General features: G+C 41.8%; 1 protein-coding gene across 1 annotated transcript in view; it reads left to right on the top strand.

The window, feature by feature from the left end:
• The window catches only part of LOC145407405 (glutamate receptor ionotropic, delta-1-like), a 207,470-nt gene that overhangs the window by 162,363 nt on the left and 19,055 nt on the right, over positions 1-26,052 (top strand). The window contains exon 8 of the mRNA XM_080278339.1: positions 25,553-25,652. Coding sequence (XP_080134465.1) covers positions 25,553-25,652 — 100 coding nt within the window. The remainder of the gene's footprint in view (positions 1-25,552; positions 25,653-26,052) is intronic.

The following is a 26,052-nucleotide window of genomic DNA, read 5'->3' as shown; positions in this document are numbered from 1 at the left end:
TAAGTACCAGTCCAGGAGGCAGGTGCCCACGATCCGGACAGACCCACTTTCTGGACATGCCTTTGGCTGTATGACATCGGATAGTGGAGGGATTACTGTATTACGGTTTGAAGTAAGGGTCTATAAAAGCCAGCATTGCCCAGAGGCAAATCAGGGATCCTCCATTTCGCTAAGTGGTAACGTGCGTGTGCATGGAACGCGAGGGCTTGAGATCGAACCCCAGCCAGGACAGTATGACTAATTTGTTAAGTTCCAGTTCAGCTATTACATTCGTTGGCAGCAGTGTGGGACAAAAGGAGAGGTTGGAGGGCAATGATGTTCTTGGTTAGCTAACAGCATCCAAGTTGTTACAACCCAGGGATGAGCTGTCCAGTGTGGTCGACAGTGTCCCTAATGGTGGCATCGAATGCTACGCTATCATGTGTGTTCCAAACCTACCAAATTAGTCACCAAGGGGAGAAAAGAGTGATGTAATGGAGTCTATAAAAGCACACAAGTGGGGATCCTCTATTTGGCTTATTGGTAATGTGCGTGTATGAAGCACGAGGGCCTGAGATCAAATCCCAACTAGGACAGTGCAATTAATTTGTTAAGTTTCAGTTTGGTTATTACACATTTCACTAACCTCATTTGTGTTAACCCCTAAACCGCGGGGTTGTTTTGGCGCTCCTTGTTTGTCCCGCTAGGATATTTGCGCTCTGACAGACTTTGTAAAAATAATTGCCAAAAATCAGTTATTAGTCCTAGAATATTGTAATTATATATGCCTATGGCACACACCTTCAGCTTTCTCCTGGGATGTTTGTTGAGCCTTCGTCGAGTACCGTAGGTCTTGTGGAGACTTCTGAAGTTGGACAACGAAGTCTCCACTTTACACTTCCCGACATCCCATAATATGATTATCACAGCCTGATATTATCACTAGAAACACTATTCTATGATTTTCAAATTGTTTGGAATCCATACACCAAAAAAAACACTGTGAAAGCAATGAAAATTACGAGCGCGTACGAGCTTCCCACTTGCGCTTGTTCCCAGCTGGTATTCTGTCATTGATTATTCATAAAAAACACTCACACTTTATGTTCCTATTACTATATGATACATATATATCTGCAGTCTTTATCCATAAGTTTCCTTCAGTAATAGTAGTTTATTGTCACTGTAGGCATTCAATTTCTCTTTCAGTACAATACGTAGCATTCACTTTCTCGTCCTGTATACTAGCGTGGAGAGCGAATCTGTCACTTTCACTTTCATAACTCCCAGTAATTATACATGCTAGAGTGAAACTTTCACTTTCAATACTCCTAGTATATATACTCTTATTCTTATATTGTTACTTATTTACATTTCTATTTACATTCTCTATTTTATTTATATTATTTACATTTCTATATTATTTACACTGTGTTATGCACTATCACTTGCAGTAACTTATAAAACTATTTTCCACTGGTCAGTTATATTTACATTCATTGCTTTCATTTGCTGTTCACACATTATTTACACATTATTTACATCTCCACTTGCACTGTTTTAGAGTCACCAGAAAGATCTTAGTCACTGTCCATAATTATCATTGATAAATTAGCCAGTTCACGTTCCACAGCAGTCAATTAGCCCTTTACCCCTTTCCACACGAGGTTTAGTAGGGGTAGAGGTCACAGGGCCCTTTGTATGGGGCTAAAAAGTGCCGGAATTGGACAGGCGCGAATCCGGCGTGGTTTCACCTTGAAGGACGATAGTAAACTGAATGCTGTTGCCTAGGGGCAGTGAAGGGCTGCCAATGTCAGCTTGGTGACAACTGCTAATATATAAGCTATGAAATGATTGGCAGGAAATCTAGACAATAAATAATATATTAGGTAGTTCCAGGTGAATGTAAATATCACTTAGGCTTCTCTCTTTCTTATATATATTTTTATTATGAGAACAGGTCATACAGCATATTTCAAGGGGAAATAAACAGGGAAAATTAGCGAACGAGTGCACGTGAGATGTTGCCAGGTGATAATTACCCCATTCCAGATGTATGGCAGTATCAGTTACCTTTTCTCTTTCTTTTATATATTATTTTGTATAAGAATAAGGCAAAGGGCACATTTCAATGGATATAATGAGTGGAAAAATCTGTCCAGCATTTATATAGTGCAGCGCAGCTGGTCAGGTGGGAGTAGAGGGTAACAGACGGGAGGTAAGGAGGGGAGAGAGTCAAGGACAGGAGAAAAATGGCTAGATTGTCAACAGTGGATGGGAGTACAGGTGACATTAGCAGAACTGAGTATAGCTGGACACTGGTAGTACTGGTAGATGATACAAGCCACCATTTGAAAGCCCGGGCAAATTCAAAATAACCCAGAATCACGAATGTGACGCACCGTGGTATGATCCCTTGCTCCCAAGCGTCACGAAAGTGACGCCTCGCGGTTAAGGGGTTAAATACCCCCCAAGACATAATCTCATCACTCATAGTCTCTTTCAAAAGACCCGTAATATCACACGAACATATATATTTTTATTTATCTATCTATTGACAGACACCTCAATCCCATTCAGGGTGACCACAAACAAATCGCCTCCATGTCGCCCTGTCCCCCGCCATTCCACTGCCCTGCTCCCAACTCACCCCCCCCCTCTCTCATATACCTCTCCACTCCATCCCTCCATCTCATCCTCGACCTCCCCCTCCCTCTCCCCCCCCACCTCACTCACACTCTCTTCGTCAGTCTTTCACCCTCCATCCTCTCCACATGGCCAAACCACCTCAGTGTATTCCTCCTAACGCTTCCTATCACATCCATATCCACACCACAACGCTCCTTTATATCCTCATTTGTCAGCCTGTCTCTCCATGTGAATCGACAGGCTTCTCTTAAATAACTCATTTCCACTGCTCTCACTCTTGACTTGTGTCCTTCCAACAACATCCAAGCTTCACTTCGATACGTTTGAGTTGGTATCACAATACTGTCATGTAGTAACTTTTTCACTTCCATGCTCACTTCCCTGTTTCTTATCACTGCTTTCAAGGAACCAGGAACCTGTCTTCCCTGCTGTACCCTTTCGAGCACTTCACCCTCCAAATCTCCATCCTTACTCATCGCACTACCCAAGTACTTAAACGTACTCACATTTTCCAATTCCTCACCATCCAACCTCGCTGTACCCTCACTGACTTCACCTCTCTCAAAGACCATCACTTTACTCTTCCCTACATTCACCTTTAGATTCCGTTTCTTACACACTCTCGCAAACTCATCCACCAAGCCTTGCAGCTCCCCTTCGTCTTCACTCAACAACACAGTATCATCTGCAAACTACAGTACAGGGAGTTTCCAAACACTACCCTCTCTCACCAAGGCCACTCCAACATCCAATACACTACCTTGTACCTCTTTTATTACCCCATCCATGTACAGATTGAACAACCATGGAGACATGACACATCCCTGTTTCAACCCAACCTTCAAAGAGAAAAATTCACTCAGTTCACCATCCACACGCACTGCAGCCTTAGCACCATCATACATACACTTCACAGCATTCAACAACTTCCCATCTACTCCATATATTCTTAATACTTTCCACAGTCCTTGTCTATCGACCCTGTCATATGCTTTCTCCAAATCCATGAAAGCTGCAGACAACTTCTTTCCTTTCTCTAGAAACTTTTCCACTAATGTTCTAAGAATGAATATCTGATCTACACAACCTCTTCCCTTCCTAAAGTGTCCCTGTTCTTCTCCAACTAATTCCTCCGTTCTTTCTCTAACTGTGTCAATAACTATCCAACCATACACTTTTCTTATTATACTAAGAAGACAAGTGTCCCAGTGATTACCACACACTTCTTTTTTCCCTTTTCCTTTGTACAAGGGAATAATTATACCTGACTTCCAATCCTCCGGGACTCTACCTTCCTCCCAGGCCAATCTGCACATCTTCCACATCCATTGTACTACTATCTCTCCCCATGCTTCAGCATTTCACCACACACTCCATCAATTCCTGGGGCTTTCCCCAATTTAACTTTCTTCATTGCTTCCATAACTTCTATCCTACTGATTTTTTCCTGTCTTCTCACCTCCCTCCTTCTCCCAGCCATTCCCCAGCCACTTATACTCACATTACTTTCATCCTCTATGTTCAACAGTTCTCTAAAGTGTTCTCTCCATTTGCTCACTTTTTCTCCCCTCTCCACTAGTAATCTACCATTTTTATCTTTCACTCCCCTGCTAACTTCACTTCCACCCTGTCTTACTCTCTTCACCTCTCTCCAGAACATTTTCTTACAGTCCCTCCTCTTTACAAACAAATTCCTTCCAATTTCTTCATCCACTATCTTCTTACTCTCTCTTACTAATCTTTTCACGTCTCTCTTTCTACATATAACTCTCTCTTCCTCCTCTCAACTTCTTCCACGCCCCTATTTCTCATCCATTCATTGTATGCTTTCTTCTTTTGTGCCACAGCCTGTCTCACCTCTTCATTCTACCACGCTATTCCCTGCATCCCCCTCCGTCTTCTCTTCCTCCCACACACCACATCACATGCTGCACATATTTCTTCTGTGAATATCCTGCACACACCTTCCACGTCCCCCATCTGATCCAATTCATATTTGCCCTTACATATACCTGACCAGATCTGTCAAAGTTCACTCTTATTATTCTGCATGTTTGTCCAAAAATTGGAATTAAATTATTGTTGTGATCTGGTTGAGTCAAACTTAGTTCTATTCATAAGTTCACATCTCTGTACGGGCACAGTGTCATGCAACTGCTTGGGTTCAAAGGAGAATGCACACACTGTCCTTTCCTCTGCGAAATCTTAAAAGAATCAAAGCAGTCGTTTTCGAGTCTAGGGCTCTATAATCTGGAGCAGTATGATTTTTTTTTTTTATGTGCTCGACTCTGGGCATAGGCTTCACAGCCTGCTCCCAAGGCCCAGTAGTCCTACATATCATACACCTCTTCATGTCACCACTTCGGCGCTAACACCCACCGTCCATATTGAACACATGCTGGGGGTATCTCATACAGGACTGGTGTATTGGTATTAGCGGGGGTATTTTTACATGTCGGCGGACCTTTTAATCGATCAGTAAAGTCTGCTGCGTGATCCATAATTTGGCTGGGTTTATGTAATACTGAAATTTGCCATCAGTGTTGGATGACTGCAAGAAAAAATTCTTGTTGGCCAATTCTAATCTTTTTGTCATATTGAGATTACTGGACATATGGCTCTTGCAGGACAATACATCAGCGAGCACTGGGACAATAATTAGGGGTAAACCTTTTTCCCTAATCTGTTTAAGATTGATTTTCTCTCATGGGGTTGCATCTTCGACATGATTTTCCTAGATAATCAGATTTTTGGAGGAGAATAGACCATCCTTGCGGAAAACCCGACTTTTGCCAAACTCTTGGCTTTTCTGGGGATCAGCGCCATGAGATGTTTAATACAGTTTTTGATCGCGTGATATGGTCGATTCTCTACATGTTCCGCCCAAGAATATCTGCACAGCTCGAAACACTGCATTACTAACTTCATTGACGAACTTAATGTGATTGGTTGCCTCCAGAGGTGTGACATCATCCTCTTTGGTAATCCCGAGACAGCTCAATCAATAATCTGGAAATATAAGTATAATCTGGACTGTACTGGAGATACATATCTGTCAATTTACCAACTTTTGGCAGCAGGTAGAGAGGTAAATATGTCCACATTTTGTTTATTAGTGACGCTTGTGTCAACTTGCATGTGACTTTCAAGTCATGGGAAATTGTCCACTACCACTGCCACGTATTGCATGGTAGGAAAATAATCCCCCCACCTTGCGTATCCAATGAGTGGAGCTGACATGATGTCTCTTCGCTCCAGACTAAAATCCTTATTTGCATGTGTTTGCTTATATAACATTGAATACATTAAGGTGAAGCTTTTTCATATATTACCTCTTCTTTGCAGTTTTCTTTTTTATTTTTTTTTTTAAATCTTTCTCATCTTCCTTCATCTGGGCGACCACCTTTGTTTTGGCTTGTTACCGTTTTACTCCTCCCTCCCCCTCCCCAGTCATGATTCCCCCCCTCCCCCACGTCCCGTATTGCACGTTTTCCGTGTTGCACGAAGTCTTTAGATTTTTCTCTGATAAAACATCGTCAGCTACATTTTGACTGAGATTCAGTCTGGTGGGGAGAGTTTTCTTAGCTAGAAAAGGCGCAAATTTTTTAGCCAGATCAGCCAACAATCTGAATAATCCCAATCCCCATGGAGAAGATTTAAAATACTTTGTCAGTCTTTGAACTTCACAGAAGGGGTTCTGCAAATATTTTGGAGAAACGTTCCTCAATCGGGGATTTAGAGTGTAGCTTCATTCCGAGGGCGGGGTCAGCACTGATGTACTAACACAGAAGTATTGGTACTTAATCAACTGTGTAATTTAATACAAACATCACACTCTGATCTATCTGCAAGTAAACGGCTCCCTGTTTTCATCCGTTAATGTTATAGTTATGGATTCAATGTGGTGGGATTGAACCTTTTCATATATCACACTGCTATTGTTCATTGCCTTGAATATTGGAGTGCAAAGATATCTAAAACATTGATAAACTGATTACCAAAACTACTTCATTCACTGATATCTGTATATACATAGACTGCTGTCGCAAAGTTCCTTCTAAGTGGTGGGGCTGGGGCGTACTGAAGCATTCGTTCGGTTTCCTCATGAACGTTACAGACGGGACGTTACTCACTTTCCATCCCAAAACCGCCACCACTGCTGTCGCTGCCATTGCCGCTGTACCCCTGCTATTTCAGGAGATCTGAAAGACAGTCTTCTTAAGTCATGAGGCTCGTAGGTGGTTATTTTTACGTCCTTCTGAAACCCTAGGAATTTTGCCAATCTGTGCCCCAGCTTCATTTTAATGGTGCAATATGTCTTTCGGGTTACATAATCCCCCTTTATAACCACTCTGTCAAAGTGAGGCCAGAATCCCAAGAGCACTCGTCAAAGTATTTTTGGTAATGGTCTCCCATCTCCCTCCTTAAATCATTGTTTATTTACATGTTCAGCACCCTGGCGGCATATATCACATCATCCTGAAAATGGTCCGTCCTAGGTGTGTAACTAAAAAATTCATGTTCATTGTTATCACTTGGTCTGATACCATAGAAGTTTATCCCACTGTCGCGGTTATCTTTATATATGGCATATTATTTAGCGGGGTACAGTATATTGATTAGGCCAACTTCGTTCTCCCTAGCAGGATCGAACTTAAGAGATGGTCTTAGTTTGTTTTCAAATGCATGGTTCTGGTTATGAGGGAATAAATCCAAATCAGAGAAACTACTCAGGAGGACATAACTGTTGGACCTCTCAATCGTGTTTCACAACTTAATATAACATCAGGGAAGGTCATACAGTGTATAATATACATGTTTTATTTATTGCACCTATTAAATTGTAAAGGTACAACAATAACTCATTTTGACATACAGTTCACTCTCTTCCATTCCTCTTCCTCTTGCTGTGGCTCTTTCTGTCCTCGATGTGCACCATCTTCCTTTTGCCCACATACGTGACATCCGTTTTTTCGGTAAGTTCCTTGTCAGTTATCTCCATTTTTTGGGCGGGTACCTCGTCAGCAACTTTAATTTTTTGGTTGGACGTCTCTTCATCCTCCTCCTCTCTTCTTCATCTTCATCTTCTTCTGCAGGACTTGGGGGATCTTCTTGCATAGGGCTGGGGGTCATCATCATCATTATCATCTTACATTGGCATAGGTATTTCATCTTTGTTTTTTTATCCCCAGCAATGGCTTCTTTTTCATGACTTTTATGTAAAGGGCATAAAGACGAACATCATGGAGGAAGTTTTCCGAGGGTGATGAAGGCATCACCTCAACCCCATCTTGCTGAACGTCTGTAATTTCGCGAATTAGTGGTAAGTAGTACTCAGCACACTCCTGCTTCCTACCCAGCCTCTTCACACATCCCTTGTTTTTCACGGTGAACACCACTGTTCATAGTTCATTCTTCCTGGACTTCAGAAAATCCGTCAACAGTCCCAGGGTTCCTTGCATGTATTGGTCTGCGGTCCCTTGACATAATCCATGTCGACTGAGAGGCGGATGTAATTTTTGGACATCTCTTTATCCTCTGTGGGGTACCCAGTGGCGTACTGGACAACGATACCAGCAAAACAGAGGTCCGCACCTCTACTTTCATTAGGACAAAGACTACCTGGTTGTTGCTGCATTCTCGGGTACAGCGGTTCAGATTCTAATCTCTTGCAAGTAGTGTAGAAGTCCAGCTGGCCATATTTATTCTCCAGCTCCTTGACATAGCCAAATTATTCGCATGCAGCTGAGTCTAATCCCTAGCACCAGACAACAAGTCGTTTTCCTGTGAGATTCGTCCACGAGGTGGCAGGGTTCCCTAGAGCGAGAAGGAGGATGTCCATGTTGCTCTGGACAGGTGATGCTGCAAACTATTTTGAGAGTTCCTCTCATTCAAGTCTCGTGCTTTGGGACGTGGGTGAGGCGGGGGGGGGGGGCCAGGGTGGAGTGTAAGCCTCCCACCTCAAACATACACCTAATGATGTGCGACCCTCACCCTTACATAGCTTTGCCTTTAAGCTCGCGTTTTTCAGAAGTGTGGGGGGTATGCTGGCGGTATCTGGTAACAACCTTAGCCCTGGGTTATCTACATGGGGGCTTTGGGGGGATTTTGACATACCGTACATAAATATTACTTCTGAGATGTTTTTCCCAGTCACGGGAGAAATTAAATTCCCTGAGGTGTCCCATTCTATTCTTGGTGCTTTTTTCGAAAGTAGAGAGAAGAAAATGGACGTAATCCTGAATAATAAGGGGGGTGTACAAAGGGAGGAAGTGACGTAGGGGTAGTTTGCCTATCTTTAGTTTCTTCAGGGAGACGTGCGGCGGGGGGCTTAGATCTCAATGTTCTCTAGTTTTGGGCTGGAGTAGAGTTTTCCTTTTCCTGGGAAATGTTGTTTTCTTTATTTCTTGAGAGAGGTCCGGTATTTTTTTTATTATGAAGTAAGAAACTTTCTGCTCGGAGCCTGGGGACTGAAAGATAATCTTTTATCATTGTGCCCACTACTCCGCTGATTAGGGAGGCTGCCAGGGGCAACAAAACGCTCAAAATGCCCCCCCCCCTTTCTTCTTTGATAGAATAGTATTTTTCTTTTTTATTTAACCCTCATTCTTTTCATTCCTACCAAAATGAATTCTATACCAAATTTCTTGACTTTATTCACAATATGTGGATCTCTGGTGAGGTTTCCCTGGAAGAAGTTGCTGAACAGTTAAAATTTGGTACTGATATATGGTTTGACGAGAGGGAGAGATGATAAATTTCATTCTTAGAGGCGGTTTCAGGCAATGCAATAACAGTACAATATCACTGTGTCTTGAAAGGAGGGGAGTGGGAGGCATGTTACGTAATTTTCAAATCTTTGGTTGGAACCCATGAAATATTGCTTTCAGGATATCCTATCCACCTAACCAAATATACTTTTTTTTTTTTTTTAACCACTTTTGCTACATGAGCAGATAATTCTCTGGTCTGTATTTCTTTTTACCTCTTTTGCTATGCAAGTGGGTAATTGGCATTGGGGGTGTCTCTGGTATGGATACATGCACTAATTCATGTCTATAAAATATCCCCTGTATGGGTTCATCGTTTAAATCTTTAAACCTGTATGTGTATAAATCGTGATATTGTATAACCTTGTCTATAATGAACGCCTCTTCAGTGTTCTGCATATGATAACCCCTGTTAAATTTGGCGAAATTATTTGTGGAAACGATACGTACCGCGCATCCAACTGCTAACTGTTAGATACTGAGTTCCGAATCTTCTCGGGGACTGAAACATTTCATGGAACTGGTCTCTGAATAAACATGAGGCCTTCATGGACTCTACTTGCTTGAGGGTTTGTCCTGATGTTAGACCCCTGTGGGAGGTAGTAATCTACCCGTCAATCAACTGCTGCAGGACATCTGATACACGATCGCGTGTTAGTCATGGTTAAATAAAGACATACAGTATCAACCCCTTAGGAGTTTGTATGGATCTCTCGACTGGTGAGCTCTTTATCTCTTGCAACGAAGTGCTATCCAATATACCCTAATTCCTTTAGGTTCTAGGTACTGGCGTTTGTCATTCGGTACCTCTGTCACAAAAATGGTGACTGACTTCTTTAAAATCTTTGCTCGTCAGAACTTGCTTTAATGCTCCGATGACACATTAACCGACTCTTTCTTTAAGGGCAAGACTTTAGCAAACAGATTAAATATATGTCGATGGATTCTAATATTGAAAAGCACTCATAGAGAGCATTCCTCCGCCAGTGCCATTGCCATTTAAAAGGATCCGGATTCGGATCAGTAGATATTGGATCCGGATCCAGATCTGCCCTAAAATGTAATCAATTCTTTTTTGGTGCATTGCCCACCTTTCCTCAAAATTTCATTAAAACTCACTTGAGAACATTTAGAAATATTGTGTGGGATACCCCAGATCCGGATCCGCCCCATTATTTAATAATTTCTTCCTTGACCCATGGCACACCATTCCACAATACTTCTTCAAAATCCGTTTACATTTTTTTTAGTAATCCCGGATCCGGATCCAGATTCGCCCCAAAATTTAATAAATTCTTCCTTGGCCCATGGCCCACCTTTCCACAAAATTTTATTGAAATTCATTGAGAACGTTTGGGGATATTGTTCGGGATATTCGAGATCTGGATCCGCCCCAAAATTTAATCATTTCTTCCTTGGCCCTGCCACCACATCAAGGTGCCCCTCCCTCCCTCAGCTGGGTTTCTGTGTATGAAGTTCCTCAAGTACAGTTCATAAGGAAATGTGTACACTTCTTGAACTGACTCAATATCCAACCCCAGACACATCAGTGTTTGTAAGAGTGGGAGGGGTTACAATGCATCTTGTTTGCTTTCACGACTGGCAGTGAGTGTGTGATTATATGTGGGAGGTTTTGACCCTCTTGCTGCAGAATGGCAACACATTAGTCAGACAGGAAAGAAGCATCTACTGTATATCTTTGTGTGATAATACCAGAGGCAGTTCATCTGCCACTCTAGCCATTTCTTTCCAAACTGGTTTCGTGGTGAGGACGATCCAGTAACCACTTTGCCCACTGGTGTCATGGCTAAAAATCCCAGCATTGAGGAACTTCCTCATTTCCTCTGACGATAATTTGTGGATATTACCCACAGGTTGTGGTTGTCGCATGACATACAGAGGCAGTGCGTTATGGTCCAGGTAACATATCCACAAAGCTTTCTCAACAACGGGATTAACCCCTAACAGGCGGGTGATATTACGTAACGTCTAGCCATTTTCGGTCCTAAATTATTGGTGAATTTGGGTGATGAGGCATCCTTGTCACCTATTGTCCTGCCATCTACTTTCTGAAGTCTTGAAACAAGTAAAATAGAATATATATATATATATATATATATATATATATATATATATATATATATATATATATATATATATATATAAGTTGTACTGTTATATTTGTTCAAGCAAAATAGTAAATACGTATGTAAGTTATATTGTTATAAGTGTTCAAGAAAAACAGAAAACACATAAACAAGATTTTGAAGACAATGAATAGTGTAAAGAAAGCATAAATGATAAATATAGTGTTCAGTGGTGAAGAAAAAGCAAATGAGTGAATAGTTTGCTAGCCTCGCCCCAGGCGCACATGGTGATAAGCTACCCGGCCGCTCTCCTCCCTTACTCCTCCCCTCCTCCTCCCACAGCCAGCAGAGACGTATTACCGCGCATGTAACACCTCTTGCCTTCATTTTTCATCCATTTTCATCGATTTATGCATGTTTAGGCTTATTCCTTGATACTTTATTTTCCGGAAATATGCCGCCCCACATGGTGGTATAATTGATTAGTTGCCCGCCCATAAGGGGTTAAACTCAGGATTGGTATAAATATTCCTACTTGTGATCTGCATCATAACCGTCGTCAGGCCCTGCAAATATTATCTCGCATAAGTTTGTTAAGTTCTTGGTCCAAGGGGAGATCCAGTTCAACAGTAATGGAATTAAGGAAGGCATCGAAAGAGCAAGCAGGTAAAGTGACGCAGTACATGGGGTTTAGTGTGTATATATCATTCAAAATACGTCGCCAATACATGAAAATGTCTGCTAGGAAACCGAAATCGAACCTTACATAATTTTCTTGTAATCACGAAGATTCCTTCAACCACATTTAGCCCAAACACACTTGGCTAACTCATACTCCTCGTCCGAAATGACATCGTGCATTAGATGGCTGAAAAATCTCTCTTTGATGGGATGATCTGTCTCATTCAAAGTTGCAGACCTTGTCACTGCATCATATGGGAATACTCCAATGCCTGCCATCATCAGTTCATGTCCTTCGGCTGGCAGATGCTTTTATCATGTGCTGAGTGTGCTGAGAAGGGGACCATCTCCTAAATGTGATTCCACTAGTATACCCAGGCCTGAATGTAAAAATGCCGGGGAGTCCACCATGCAGATATTTCCAATATCCATGCACAGAAGTAATGCAAGTACAAATGGCTGAGGAATGGCTGGGAGAAGGAGGGAGGTGAGAAGACAGGAAAAAATCAGTAGGATAGAAGTTGTGGAAGCAATGAAGAAAGTTAAATCGGGGAAAGCCCCAGGAATTGATGGAGTATGTGGTGAAATGCTGAAGCATGGGGGAGAGATCGTAGTAGAATGGATGTGGAAGATGTGCAGATTGGCCTGGGAGGAAGGTAGAGTCCCGGAGGATTGGAAGTCAGGTATAATTATTCCCTTGTACAAAGGAAAAGGGGAGAAAGAAGTGTGTGGTAATCATAGGGGCATTTGTCTTCTTAGTGTAATAGGAAAAGTGTATGGTAGGATACTTATTGACAGAGTTAGGGAAATAACAGAGGAATTAGTTGGAGCAGAACAGGGAGGCTTTACGAAGGGAAAAGGATGTTTTGATCAGATATTCATTCTTAGATCTTTAGTGGAAAAGTGTCTAGAGAAGGGAAAGAAGTTGTATGCGGCCTTCATGGATTTGGAGAAAGCATATGACAGGGAGGATAGACAAGGACTGTGGAAAATATTAAGAATATATGGAGTAGATGGGAAGTTGTTGAATGCTGTGAAGAGTAAGCATGATGGTGCTAAGGCTGCAGTGCGTATGGATGGTGAACAGAGTGAATTTTTCTCTTTGAAGGTTGGATTGAAACAGGGATGTGTCATGTCTCCATGGTTGTTCAGTCTATACATGGATGGGGTAATAAAAGAGATGCAAGGTAGGTCAGTGGATGTTGGAGTGGCCCTAGTGAGAGAGGGTAGTGTTTGGAAACTCCCTGTACCGTTGTTTGCAGATAATACACTCTTGTTAAGTGAAGACGAAAAGGAGCTGCAAGGCTTGGTGGACGAGTTTGGGAGAGTGTGTGAGAAACGGAATCTAAAGGTGAACGTAGGGAAGAGTAAAGTGATGGTCTTTGAGAGAGGTGAAGTCAGTAAATGTACAGTGAGGTTGGATGGTGAGGAAATGGTCAATGTGAGTACGTTTAAGTACTTGAGGCGTGTGATGAGTAAGGATGGAAGTTTGGAGGGTGAAGTGCTTGAAAGGGTGCATCAAGGAAGAAAGGTTGCTGGTTCCTTGAAAGCAGTGATAAGAAACAGGGAAGTGAGCATGGAAGTGAGAAAGTTACTACATGACCGTATTGTGATACCATCTCTAACGTATGGAATGAAGCTTGGACGTTGTTGGAAGGACACAAGTCAAGAGTGAGAGCAGTGGAAATGAGTTATTTAAGAGGAGCCTGTGGATTCACATGGAGAGACAGCTGACAAGTGAGGATATAAAGGAGCGTTGTGGTGTTGACGTGGATGTGATAGGAAGCGTTAGGAGGAACACGCTGAGGTGGTTTGGCCATGTGGAAAAGATGGAGGGTGAGAGACTGACGAAGAGAATGTATGTGAGTAAGGTGGAGGGGGGGAGAGGGAGGGGGAGGATGAGGATGAGATGGAGGGATGGAGTGGAAAGGTATATGAGAGAGGGGGGTGTGAGTTGGGAGCAGGGCAGTGAAATGTCGGGGGTCAGGGCGACGTGAAGGGGATTTGTTTGTGGCCACCCCGTACGGGATTGAGGCGTCTGGCAATAGATAGATAGATAGATAGACAGGAATTTTTTACCGTTTTTTACACACCTCTAAGTCATCTGTTTCACAATCCATTTCCTTAAGAATCATGCACAGTTAGATAGCATATTATGGGCCCAGGTTAACAGATGCTTGCGAGAGTTGTGATTGGGCAAATTGCATCGACTTCACTATGCTGTGATGAAGTTATCTGCGGCCCGGCGATGGTCGTGATTAGCAAGTTTTTTCCGGATTCTCTGGGAAACTCAGAGTTGCACAAGCCACACCTGTCCTGGTTCACGAAACGAACTCTGTCCTCTTTATTCCAGTTCATTGGCCAGTTGGGTATCCTCATGTAAATATCATGCCAAGATGCAGATATTGTGTTGATGAAATGATTGGTGGTATCTTCCCCACAGTAGGTGTGACTGTCCACCACCTTCCCCTTGTCGTCAATAATGAGATAGGCATATGGAACTGGCTTGTGCAGGGAAGCTACAATGAGGAACAGATCCAACGGATTGATTGCATTGTTGGTGTTTGCATGCTTTTGAGACCTGAAATTGAAGAAAGCCAGATGAGCAGGGGGGTAGGTGTGCCAATAGCTGAACCTCTTCTTTGTTTCCTCTTCTGGGATGATGAGTGTTTGTTTGGCTGTGCATCCCTGTTCGTGTTTGGTAAGATCATCCAAACTATCACATCTGTGTAAGCAAATTCGGCAGTAATAGGGGTATTGTTGCCGTGTGAAGCAACTGATCCACTGGTGGAAATCTTTGATAAGCATGAGGTGAGTTCCCTGAACTAAAACCAGTTACATTGAATTCTCATAAATGTTGCTTCTTCTTTGGGCCAAGTACGCTCTGTGATGTCTGTTGCTAGTTTCCATCCCGTAAATGTGAATGAAGAGGTGATTTAATCTTTCCAAAATAAGAATCTTCTCAAATGCTGTGGGAAAGATCAAGTCTCCATGCAACAATGCATTTCTGCAAGAGCCACATTCTTCACCATCCTCTTGGTACGACCCCACTGTTCATTGGGGTTGTTCCTGAGATGCTGATAAGCAGCGAGGCACTGTAGCATGCAGCAGTTGTCTTCTCCTGAAGGGCTGAAGACCCACTCTTTCCCATGCACTCACGGTAGGTAAAGTAGATAGCATCCATGTCCGTTCATTCTTCCAACGATGCATATCGTGACTTTAATATATTCACTGCTGTGTAGGGTCCATCTGCTCCCCTCCAGAAGTTGTACCTCGAATTCAAATAATTCATGAAGACAAGACAATCAGGTAAGTGGATGGGGGAAATCGCTCTTGCTCATGTTGGGGGAGTATTACCACTCGGTCCCTGTTGGGAAGAAATCACTTTCACGCGTTTTAGGGGAATGCGCTTGTTAGAACCCGATTGGAGGAAAATTGGCCTCGAACGTGTTGCGGGGGGGGGGGAGGGGTGAAACCAATTGGTCCTGGTTGGGGAGATATCACTATTGCGCTTGTTGGGGAGATGTAACAACTTTGTCCTGGTTGGGGAGGAATCACTCTTGTACATTTGGGGGAATGCACCCAACATTCGTGCCTGTTGGGGCAATGCACCCATTGGAACCAAGAAGGGCATTAATCTCTCCCGCATGTGTTGCTGAAATTTACCCACTAGAACTGGGTTGGGTGGATCCATTGCATATAATGATGGCATCAAGAGGATTCACAGCGTGGACAAGAGTTAAAGTGGGTGTGTGGAAATGATGGGGTCTTGGGGGTGGGGAGTCTGTTGGAGTGTTTCGTAATGCATCTGGGGGGAGAGGTTGTGGAGGGGGACTGGTCAAGGAGGGACCCTGTGAAAAAAAGAAAATGTATCATTCGTAAAAAAAAAAAGTCGTGTGAGCACGGATACTCAAGATAGCCTCCAATACTGGCATTGTTCTTACTAAGAAGTCAGATACATATATATATATATATATATATATATATAAACGCGCATTTTCCTTCACATGACTCTATTTCTTTCTCTGTGTTAGATCATATAGAATATCCACAACTGAAAAGGATTACAAAAAATAATCCATTGTAAAAAAAAAAAAAAAAAAAAGGCAAGTACTGTATAGCAATATGTTCTCATTCGCTTTGGGTACAAGTCAATCAATATTCACATTATTGGGGAGGGGGATTACTATTTGTGATTAATTATGGGAATTGACAGATTATTATTTACAATTAGGATGCAGGAATTGCATAAAAAGTTTACTACAATATCAAGTCATCTGTTAGGCTAATACATTAGGATCGCCTTGTGATTGTCTATACAAACTTTAATCTGGAAAAAGGGTGTAGTGGGAAGTATTACACCTTCAGAGATTGTTTTTTTTTCTTCATCCTGTAGAGGTCGTTGCCCTCTCAGTTGCTGGGTGGTATCTGGGTATGTTGTCAAGGCTAAGTGATGCGGGGATAATACTGAGAGTGATATATAACTGTACATGCATACAAAAATTTCAACAAACAAATATTTACCAGTTGAGGGTCTTAGATATGATACAGAACCGACCCACCCGAAATCAGCAGTTCTTACATGAGAAAGGTCTTTTAATGCAACAAGCAACGTTGGGTCTGGTTAATACTTGGATGGGTGACCGCCTGGGAACACCAGATGCTGTTGGCAAAACGTTCTCCCTACGTGTCAAGTGGGGTTGGTGGAGGATTAGTGCCCCTCCCTGTAAAACAATTAACTCTAAGCCCTTGACCACCCCGTGTGGGATACATGGCGTCTGGGAATGAATGAAATATATATATATATATATATATATATATATATATATATATATATATATATATATATATATGTCAGTCTGCTGACCTACCTCGTCATGTGAGCTGAATAAGATTTATAGGATACCTGCGACTTTCACACTATGGACAGACTACCTTTCCGTGCATTGCTGGACACTGTATGCTGCACTTCTCTTCCCCCCAGAAATACCACCAACAGCATCTGGGGCTGAACTGATGGGCTAAAATCCTTTTAGGAAAATCTACCCATTGCAAAGGATATAACCCCTTTACTCTTCCTACATCGCTGATGCCGTATGTCGACAGGCAGTATCGTCCAAACAATGGGCATGACGACTGTCTCCAACTCCATTCCCACTCCCTCAAAGCGGATGAAATTATATCCCCAACCAACACTGCCTATATTCACAACAATAATGTCCTAACAATAAATGGTGGCTTGATTTGATCCCTAACTAAACACTGATACCAATACAGTGTTTGGGTGGGTGAGTGGGTGGGGACTTACAGACACGAGGTTATGTCAAATGTCTCCAGTTTCCTGCCTGCAAAGCTGATGGATTAAAACAATAACTCAAAATTAAATGCTGTTGAACTGGTCTGTACCTACTGTACTTCTATGATCAAAAAACACTATTCAAAACACAGTAGGCCTACTATAAAAGATGTATCCATACATATCAGTGTGTATGAGAAAAATATATATACCAGTTCTCATGTGTTGGAATAAGAAGCCAGCAATACGAACACACAACATACACCCTAGCAATTTTTATATTTTCCTCACTAGACTAAAATCTGAGCTGGCATGAATAGTCAGATACATGCGTTTTTCTTTTCTTTCAGCTTTTACAGGCATTTTCTTGAATTTGACAATACTGGTACCACTGGAACCAAGGGTTGGCAGACAGGATATTTTACCAAGAATTTCCAGGGATGAATGGAGAGAAATGTATCATGCTGTGATTATTTTACAAACTATCAGCCTTATTAATATACAAAATAACACTTGAGGATAATCAAGATACACCAGCACATGTATTACTTCCTTCATGGATTTTATACATTAAACGCCGAAAAAAAGTTGTTCTTCGCACCCCTACTTACCAATGTTACCAACGGTAGTAATGTAAAGTTTTCACGTCACTGGAATAGCTGAATGTAGTCCCACCTTGTCCATTGGAAGTTGTGGTAACTACAGTTAGCTTCTGTGACCCAGTTTCAAGCACAGATCCCCTTGTTTGATGAGGCAAGCCGCCCCTCATTATTAAACACACTGGCAGCTGTGGAAAAGGATCTTGCCCCAATAATACTGAGTCATCTTTTGCCCGCAGGGCCCAGTCTGGATTCTCTGAAGGCCAGGGACACACCCAAACAGATTTGTCAGTCAGGGTCCAAAGGTCACGTGACTTTTGTATATAATTTACCTGTCACGACACAAAACATGTTCAGACACATTAAAACATGTTCTCAGCACAACGTGTATTAACAATCATGATGTAATACCTTTAACTTGCCCTTGTTTTTTCATCACTACCCCGTCTCCATGCGTTAACTGAGAAATTTATGATTATAGCTCCATGACTCAACCTCTCCAGTCAAACTGATTGGGAGTATATCATGATCCTCTATACCACACATGCAAAACTTTATTCTAAGTTATATTTTGTACCAAAGCTTCTGACCGTACGTTACTGCATGGGAGAGTGTGATATAAACTACATTATTGCACCACATTTGAACAATTGCTTTGATACAATTTTCCCACTCCTCTACCCCACGATGCATTAACAAACGTGATGCAATAGTTCACACTGGACATTGACCCTCTATCCCATTTTCAAACACTTCGATGTTCGTTACGTCCTGTTGATCGCCTTAGGTTAGAAGACTAGATTAAGGACTCTTGTATTATTCATCCACTGCCTGTGATGAATAAATAAAATTAAATTATTATTTTTATTATTATACTCTGTCGGCTACGTTTATGTGAAGCTACAGTACGTGGAGAATGTTTTTGGCGCATCAGATAGAGCCAGGATTCCGGGGGCTTGAATATGAGTGAATGCAAGCGTGGCCCATTGGACTGGGCAAATTTGAGCTGTCTGGACGTTGCTACTCCTCACCCTGCCATATGATGAGAAAGAAGGTCCGGATGATGATGATGATGATTATACTTCCCGTATGAACAGGTTGGGTATTGGAAGAGGGTACCACTGCTTGTGACTGGGAATTGGGTAACTCAGCTTTTTTGTATCTTTCATGCTGAAGGTCATTAGTTCAAAGGTCTGAAGTCATGGGTACCAAGGTCAAAGGTCATTGGGTACAAAGGGCACAAGGTCAAAGATCATTGACCTCAAGGCCAAGGTCAAACAAGGTCATCACGCGAGGCGATTTTACCCCTAATAATCGCATCCCCTGCTGGTTACGATAGAGAGAGAGAGAGAGAGAGAGAGAGAGAGAGACAGAGACAGAGACAGAGACAGAGAGAGAGACAGAGAGACAGAGACAGACAGACAGACAGACAGACAGACAGAGAATCATTCTAAGAGGGCACTTACTCATTGGCAAAGGAGCGGGGGCTCTAGTCTCCTTGAATCTTACCTGTGCATGCCCCTGCTGAGACAGGTGGACTGGAATGTCACAAAACCTTAAACAGTGAAATTCACGTTAACAGTGTGGCATCTTATTCTCCTCCTAACTTGATCAGGCCCCTCTCTCCAACTGTATCTTTGAGAAATGAATCACTTAGCAGTTCCAGGAATTCATCTTTTGATTTGTTGTGTACAAAACGGTCAAGAGAATAAAAAGATTCTTCACACACGTTGCTACAGGAAACTGATTGTGAAATTCTAAGATATAGGGTCAGTGAAATAAAAGCAGAGGCAGCTTGAAGACTAGGCAAATATTATATAAAAGTGTTGGGTTTGATGACCAAGTTTACTGAACCCTATGAAAAACGTGACATAATAAAAGTCTATTGATCCTTGTCATCCCACAGACTTGCTTGGCAATAAGCAGGAACATGAGAGAGAAATGAGTCCCACGAAATGAAAAAAAAAAAAAAAAAAAAAAGTAATGGAAAACAACTGAGGGATGTCGACATGCTTCTGAAGCAATCCAATCATATTTCAACCTCCTTGTCACATTCCCAAAATATATGCACTGAATTCCGTAAATCTGAAAACCTACCTAACATGATGACAGAACAAGCCCCATGGAAATACAATATTTGTTTCAAGTACTGATGGGCGTCCCAAATGCTTACATAAAATAATCAGCTCATCAGAAAAGTTGTAAATTAGTGACAAAGGCCTTTCTAGGGTCTGCCCCTTGAAAAGGATCGGCAACAACTTAAAACTATTTTAAAGTTGAAATATTGATTATTGGTACGGCGTGACACAAGCCACATTATTCACAAGCAGTTGTAATATAATGTAAGTTTAAGTTTACCTAGTTGCAGAATAAACTTTAATCCCTTCAACTTAGTAACATCTTTTGCATCTTATTCCTGATTCCACATTTTGATTTATGAGTTGCCTACAAGAGCTTTTTTGAATTACAGGAATTAGTAGTTCGCTGAAATTTTTTTTTAGTAAACCTATGAAAAATCATTCAATAAGACATGCATATTTTTTTATGGCAAACACCGTTCTATTCCTACCAATAATATACAGTACACACACACACACACACACACACACACACACACACACACACATATATATATATATATATATATATATATATATATATATATATATATATTATTCTGATAGATCACATTATTTGTCCAGTTTTAAGCCTGAAGCAAGTTTGTCAGGTCTACAGAAATATCTGTATTTCTACAGATATTTTTATTTTCCCACCGAAATCAGATTTTTATGTAGTTTTAGGCAAAATTTACAGAAATTTTGGAAATCTGCGGAAAAGCTTACAGAAGTCTTACAGGATTATTTATAATAAACATAATACACGTGAATTCTGATTTTAATCAATCTGAGACTAAATATTAGTACACAGTCTTTGACACAGGGTAGTGATTGGTATGGATATTGAGTAGGAGAACTAAAAAAGTAATAAGAGTCGAGAGTTGTCTTTTTGAAACATGTAAAAGTAAAGAGAATTTTATTTATTTATTTATTATTATTATTATTATTATTATTATTATTATACAGTACTTGCAAGGGTATTAATCATCAGTTATCTAAGATATAGTTACTGATGGAATTTTTGTTTCCCTAGTTTTTTATTGAGACTTTCGCTTACGCCAAGTTGTGTTTATGTTTTGACTTGTACATTAAAATTACCACGGTTATTAGTCACCAAATATATAATTTATGTTTACAGATGGATTTTTTTTTTTTGGGGGGGGGAGGGGGGGTTCCACAGATTGTGTATTGATTGAGATTTTCATGCAAGCCAATTGTTTATATTTTGATTTGCACATTGAAATTATCACGAGTATGTCACGAAATACTTATTTCATGTTTAGGTGGATTTTTTTTTTTGTTACATAGATTTTGTTTGAGATTTTCACAGGCCAAGTGTCATATTATGCTTTGTGTACTAAAATTATCTTGCTTTTATAGTGTCCTATAATTTGTAATCACCATTACTTGTGTATTTTCTTGTCATGATCTTCATTTGTGGTGTAAAGAAAGTTTCCTACATGTACACAAATTTCTGGACCGAAAACTACAGATATTTTAGGGCCAGCACCTGGCAACACTGGCCTGGAGAAATGTCTTTCCTTCCAACCCTTTACGCTTTTTTCCCAGTTATATATATATATATATATATATATATATATATATATATATATATATATATATATATATATAATTATTATTATTACCTTTTTCTGACACGTATTATTTGAGGATACTTTTAAGAAATCGTTATTGCCCTCAAACCATTAATCCTACAACACCCATTTTTACAGAGTGTATCTCGCCACTGTTCACCAGATTCCCTGTCCATCCGGCAGAGTTCTATCCTCACAACACCCATTTCTTTACCCCTTTCAGACGGCACCAGTCGAGCAGGGCAGTACTCCCGAGGTGGATGGAAAGCTGATGACAGGGAGTGCTGGAGCTCCCGTTTCATCAGCCCTCAGGACTAGTTCCTGACCATCCCGCTTTGCTGAACTTTTTCAGTGTCTCAGTTACACAGAGAGTAGGCCAGCATGCTCTCCAGTACAAATTTCTCTAACTATCTACACCAAACTACATGCACAGTACACACTACACTTCCCTTTCCAAAATGTAAAAAATTATGGCGTCTCTTCACCAAGCCTCGGAGTCCCCAGGGGGGAGGACCATAAATGCCCCCACCATCCGCCCCTCTCCCGGTGACGACTCGAGGTGCCTGGAACCACTGTCTGACTCACTTCTTCTTCATTTCTGCAACATTCGCGGCCTTTCCTCTAACTTTCGCTCTGTTGAGCACCACCTCACCTCCTCTAAACCTCACCTTCTTTTTCTGAGACTCAGCTGTCTGAGGCAACTGACAGCAAACCCTTTTCTGTATCCTCCTACTTTCTCTATACTCATTTCAAAGCCAAAGGTGGCTGTTGTGTATATATATGCAACGACTTATCTTGCTCTTGTGTTCCTGAACTCGATTCTTCTGAATTCTCTACACTCTGGCTTCGGCTTTCCTGTCATTCTCTGACTAAATATATCTGTGCTGTTTACTTATCCCCTAATTCTACTGACTATCAAAAATTCTTCGACTATCTTACTTCTGCGATGGAACACATTCTATCCATTTCTCCTTTCTCAGAAATCTCCATTCTAGGAGATTTCAATATTCACCACCACCTTTGGCTCTCCTCTCCTTTCACTGATCCACCTGGTGAACAAGCCTACATCTTTTCTATCCTTAATGACCTAGAGCAGCTTGTACAGCACCCTGACCGCCTTGGAGAGAGCTCCAACATACTTGACCTCTTCCTCACAACTAATCCTTCTGCTTACTCTGTTAATCTTTTCTCTCCGTTGGGCTCCTCCGATCACAACCTTATCACCTTAACCTGTCCTATCACTCTGGTGTGGCCTGTGGACCCTCCAGGGAAACGTCGTCTGTGGCATTTTGGAGCCGCGTACTGGGAGGCCCTCAGGCAGTAGTTCTTTGATTTTCCCTGGAATGATTATTGCTTCCATGGCCGTGAGCCATCTGAGTGTGCCTTGCGCATTACAAAGGTTATTCTTTCAGGCATGGAAGCATACATTCCTTTCTCATATCCTTTGACTAACGCAAGAAAGCCTTGGTTTAATCACGCTTGTTCTAATGCTGTCCGCAACGAGGAGAGGGCCTACAAAAGGTACCGGAGCCAACCCACCCCTGAATCACATCATCTTTACGTTTCTGCCCGGAATCGTACTAAGTCTGTTCTTCGCTTTGGTAAAAATAATTTCATCCGTACTAAATGATCTCAACTCTCCAACTCGAATTCTTCCCGCTCCTTCTGGCACCTTGCTAAAAACCTTTCTAACAACTTTACCTCATCATCCTTCCCTCCTCTTTTCTACTCTGATGGTTCTGTAGCTATTTCTTCTACTGATAAAGCAGATCTCTTCGCACAGACTTTCGCCTCCAATTCCACCTTAGATGATTCCGGTGCTGTTCCTCCATCATTTCCCCCTCTGACTTCCTCATGGCTGACATTAAAATTTCTTCAGCTGATGTATTTTCTGCCATCACTGGCCTCAGTACTAACAAGGCATATGGGCCTGATGGGGTCCCTCCTGTTGTTCTCAAGAACTGTGCTTCTGTTCTTACACCCTGCCTGGGTAAACTCTTTCACCTTTGTCTGTCAGCTTGTACCTTTCCTTCTTGCTGGAAGTTTGCTCTCATTCAGCCAGTCCCAAAGAAGGGTGACCACTCCCAACCTTCCAACTATCGTACAATTGCTTTAACGTCCTGTATTTCAAAAGTTTTCGAATCAATTCTCAATAGAAAAATTTTAAGGCATCTTTCCTATCACAACCTTCTTTCCGATCGTCAGTACGGGTTCCGTCAGGGACGCTCCACTGGCGATCTTCTCACCTACCTTTCAGACACCTGGTCATCCTCCTTTCAGGACTTTGGCGAAAGCTTTGCCATTGCACTTGACATCTCAAAGGCTTTCGATCGAGTCTGGCATAAATCTTTAATTTCCAAACTGCCGTCCTACAGTTTCTATCCTTCTATCTGTGCCTTCATCGCTAGCTTCCTTTCTGGTCGTTCTATAGCCACTGTTGTAGACGGCCATCGTTCTTCTCCTAGATCTATCAACAGTGGTGTTCCTCAGGGCTCTGTCCTATCACCAACTCTCTTCCATTTATTCATCAATGATCTTCTAAGCTGTACATCTAACCCTATCCACTCATAAGCTGATGACTCCACCCTTCACCTTTCCATTCGGTTCCCGCAACGCCCATCTCAACAGTTACTTCAACAAACAAGGGATGAGGCTATGGCACACCTAATGTCTGACTTGACTCGTATCTCTGACTGGGGTAAAAATAATATGGTTGTTTTTAATGCATCTAAGACTCAGTTCTTACACCTATCAACCCGACAATATCTTCCACAGGTATACCCACTAATGTTTAATAATATTCAGCTTAATCCTGCATCATCCTTGAACATGCTTGGGGTTTCATTTACTCGGGACTTATCTTGGAAAGATCACATTACATCTCTTGTAAAATCTGCTTCCAAGAGATTGGGTGTGCTTAGCCGACCCCGCTCTTTCTTTACCCCTGCACAATTGTTGACTCTATACAGGGGTTTTATCCGCCCCTGTGTGGAGTACAACTGTCATGTGTGGGGAGGCTCCCCACATACAGGTCTTCTCAATAGGGTGGAGTCAAAGGCTTTTCGTCTCATTAACTCTCCTCCTCTTACTGGCTCCCTTCAACCTCTGTCCCTTTGCCGCACTGTTGCATCTTTATCTCTTTTCTATCGCTACTTTAATGGTCACTGCTCCTCTGAACTGTCTGCTTGCATTCCTCCACCTCTACGACGGGCGCGTAGCACCCGTCTGGCAGAAAACTCTCATCCCTTTTCTGTCCAACTCTCTAATGCAAGAGTTAACCGTTACTCCCAGTCTTTCATTTATGCTACAGGTCAACTCTGGAACTGTCTCCCTCTGTCTGTATTTCCTGCTGCCTATGATCTCCAGTCTTTCAAACGCAGTGTGTTCGGGCATCTCAAAATGATCGGATCTTGAATTTGGCTCTCTATTGTATTTTGTTTTTCTCTTGGAGGGAACTGTTACTGCGGGCTCATGGCCTTTGGTTCCTTCTTCCTCACATAAAAAAAAAAAAAAAACATTGCAGGTCACTCGATCGAAGAACTTGTTTGCTGTGGTTTCATGTGTGTCCGGTATACATTTATCGAAACTTCATTGCAATGACGCATTTTTCCCTTTTACTCAAGCTGCCACCAGACGATATTTAACCCGTCCAATTTGAATCGTCCCCTAGATTGAATAAAATCGCCTGGAGGTAGCAACACTAAACTAGAATACAGTAGAATAAAAATTCCTCAGGCTTAAAGGAGGACCATTAACTTTATATTGTTTTCACGATTCAGGAAGGTGTGACTTCTACCTGGGTCGGAGCTCCTACTTCGTGTACCAAGTGGCCATCATGGCTAATAAAAACAGTCCTCTCATCCCAGTCATTGATCAAGTGTAAGTATCCAGATTTGGTTCATACACTGAGACCTCAGTATCAGTCAATCAGTCACTAAATCAATCAGTCAGTTGGGCTAGTCTGTCTGCATATCTTTTGGCTATTAGCTAAGTCACATCACCCGGATGACGCACATTGTATCAATAATGCAATTTGTGCTACATTTAGGCTGTGTGTGTGTGTGTGTGTACTTTAACTCCTCCTAATGTATTTGATGGCTTTGAATGAAACTTCCCAGGTGAGTTTGAGTGGTAACTGGAAAGGTTTTCTACTCTATACCTATTGCAGCCATGATACTTAGAAGGTAAGGCCCTCTCTCACTAAATTAAAAAAAAAAATCAAGAAATACTGAGAGGAGGGCAGATACAGCTTAGTTATCTTAGTATATGTTGTACAATG

This window comes from Coenobita brevimanus, chromosome 8 (assembly GCF_032717465.1).
Source record: "Coenobita brevimanus isolate Jiangsu-jjx chromosome 8, ASM3271746v2, whole genome shotgun sequence".
Lineage (NCBI taxonomy): Eukaryota > Metazoa > Arthropoda > Malacostraca > Decapoda > Coenobitidae > Coenobita > Coenobita brevimanus.
This window is presented reverse-complemented; position numbering and strand designations above follow the sequence as displayed.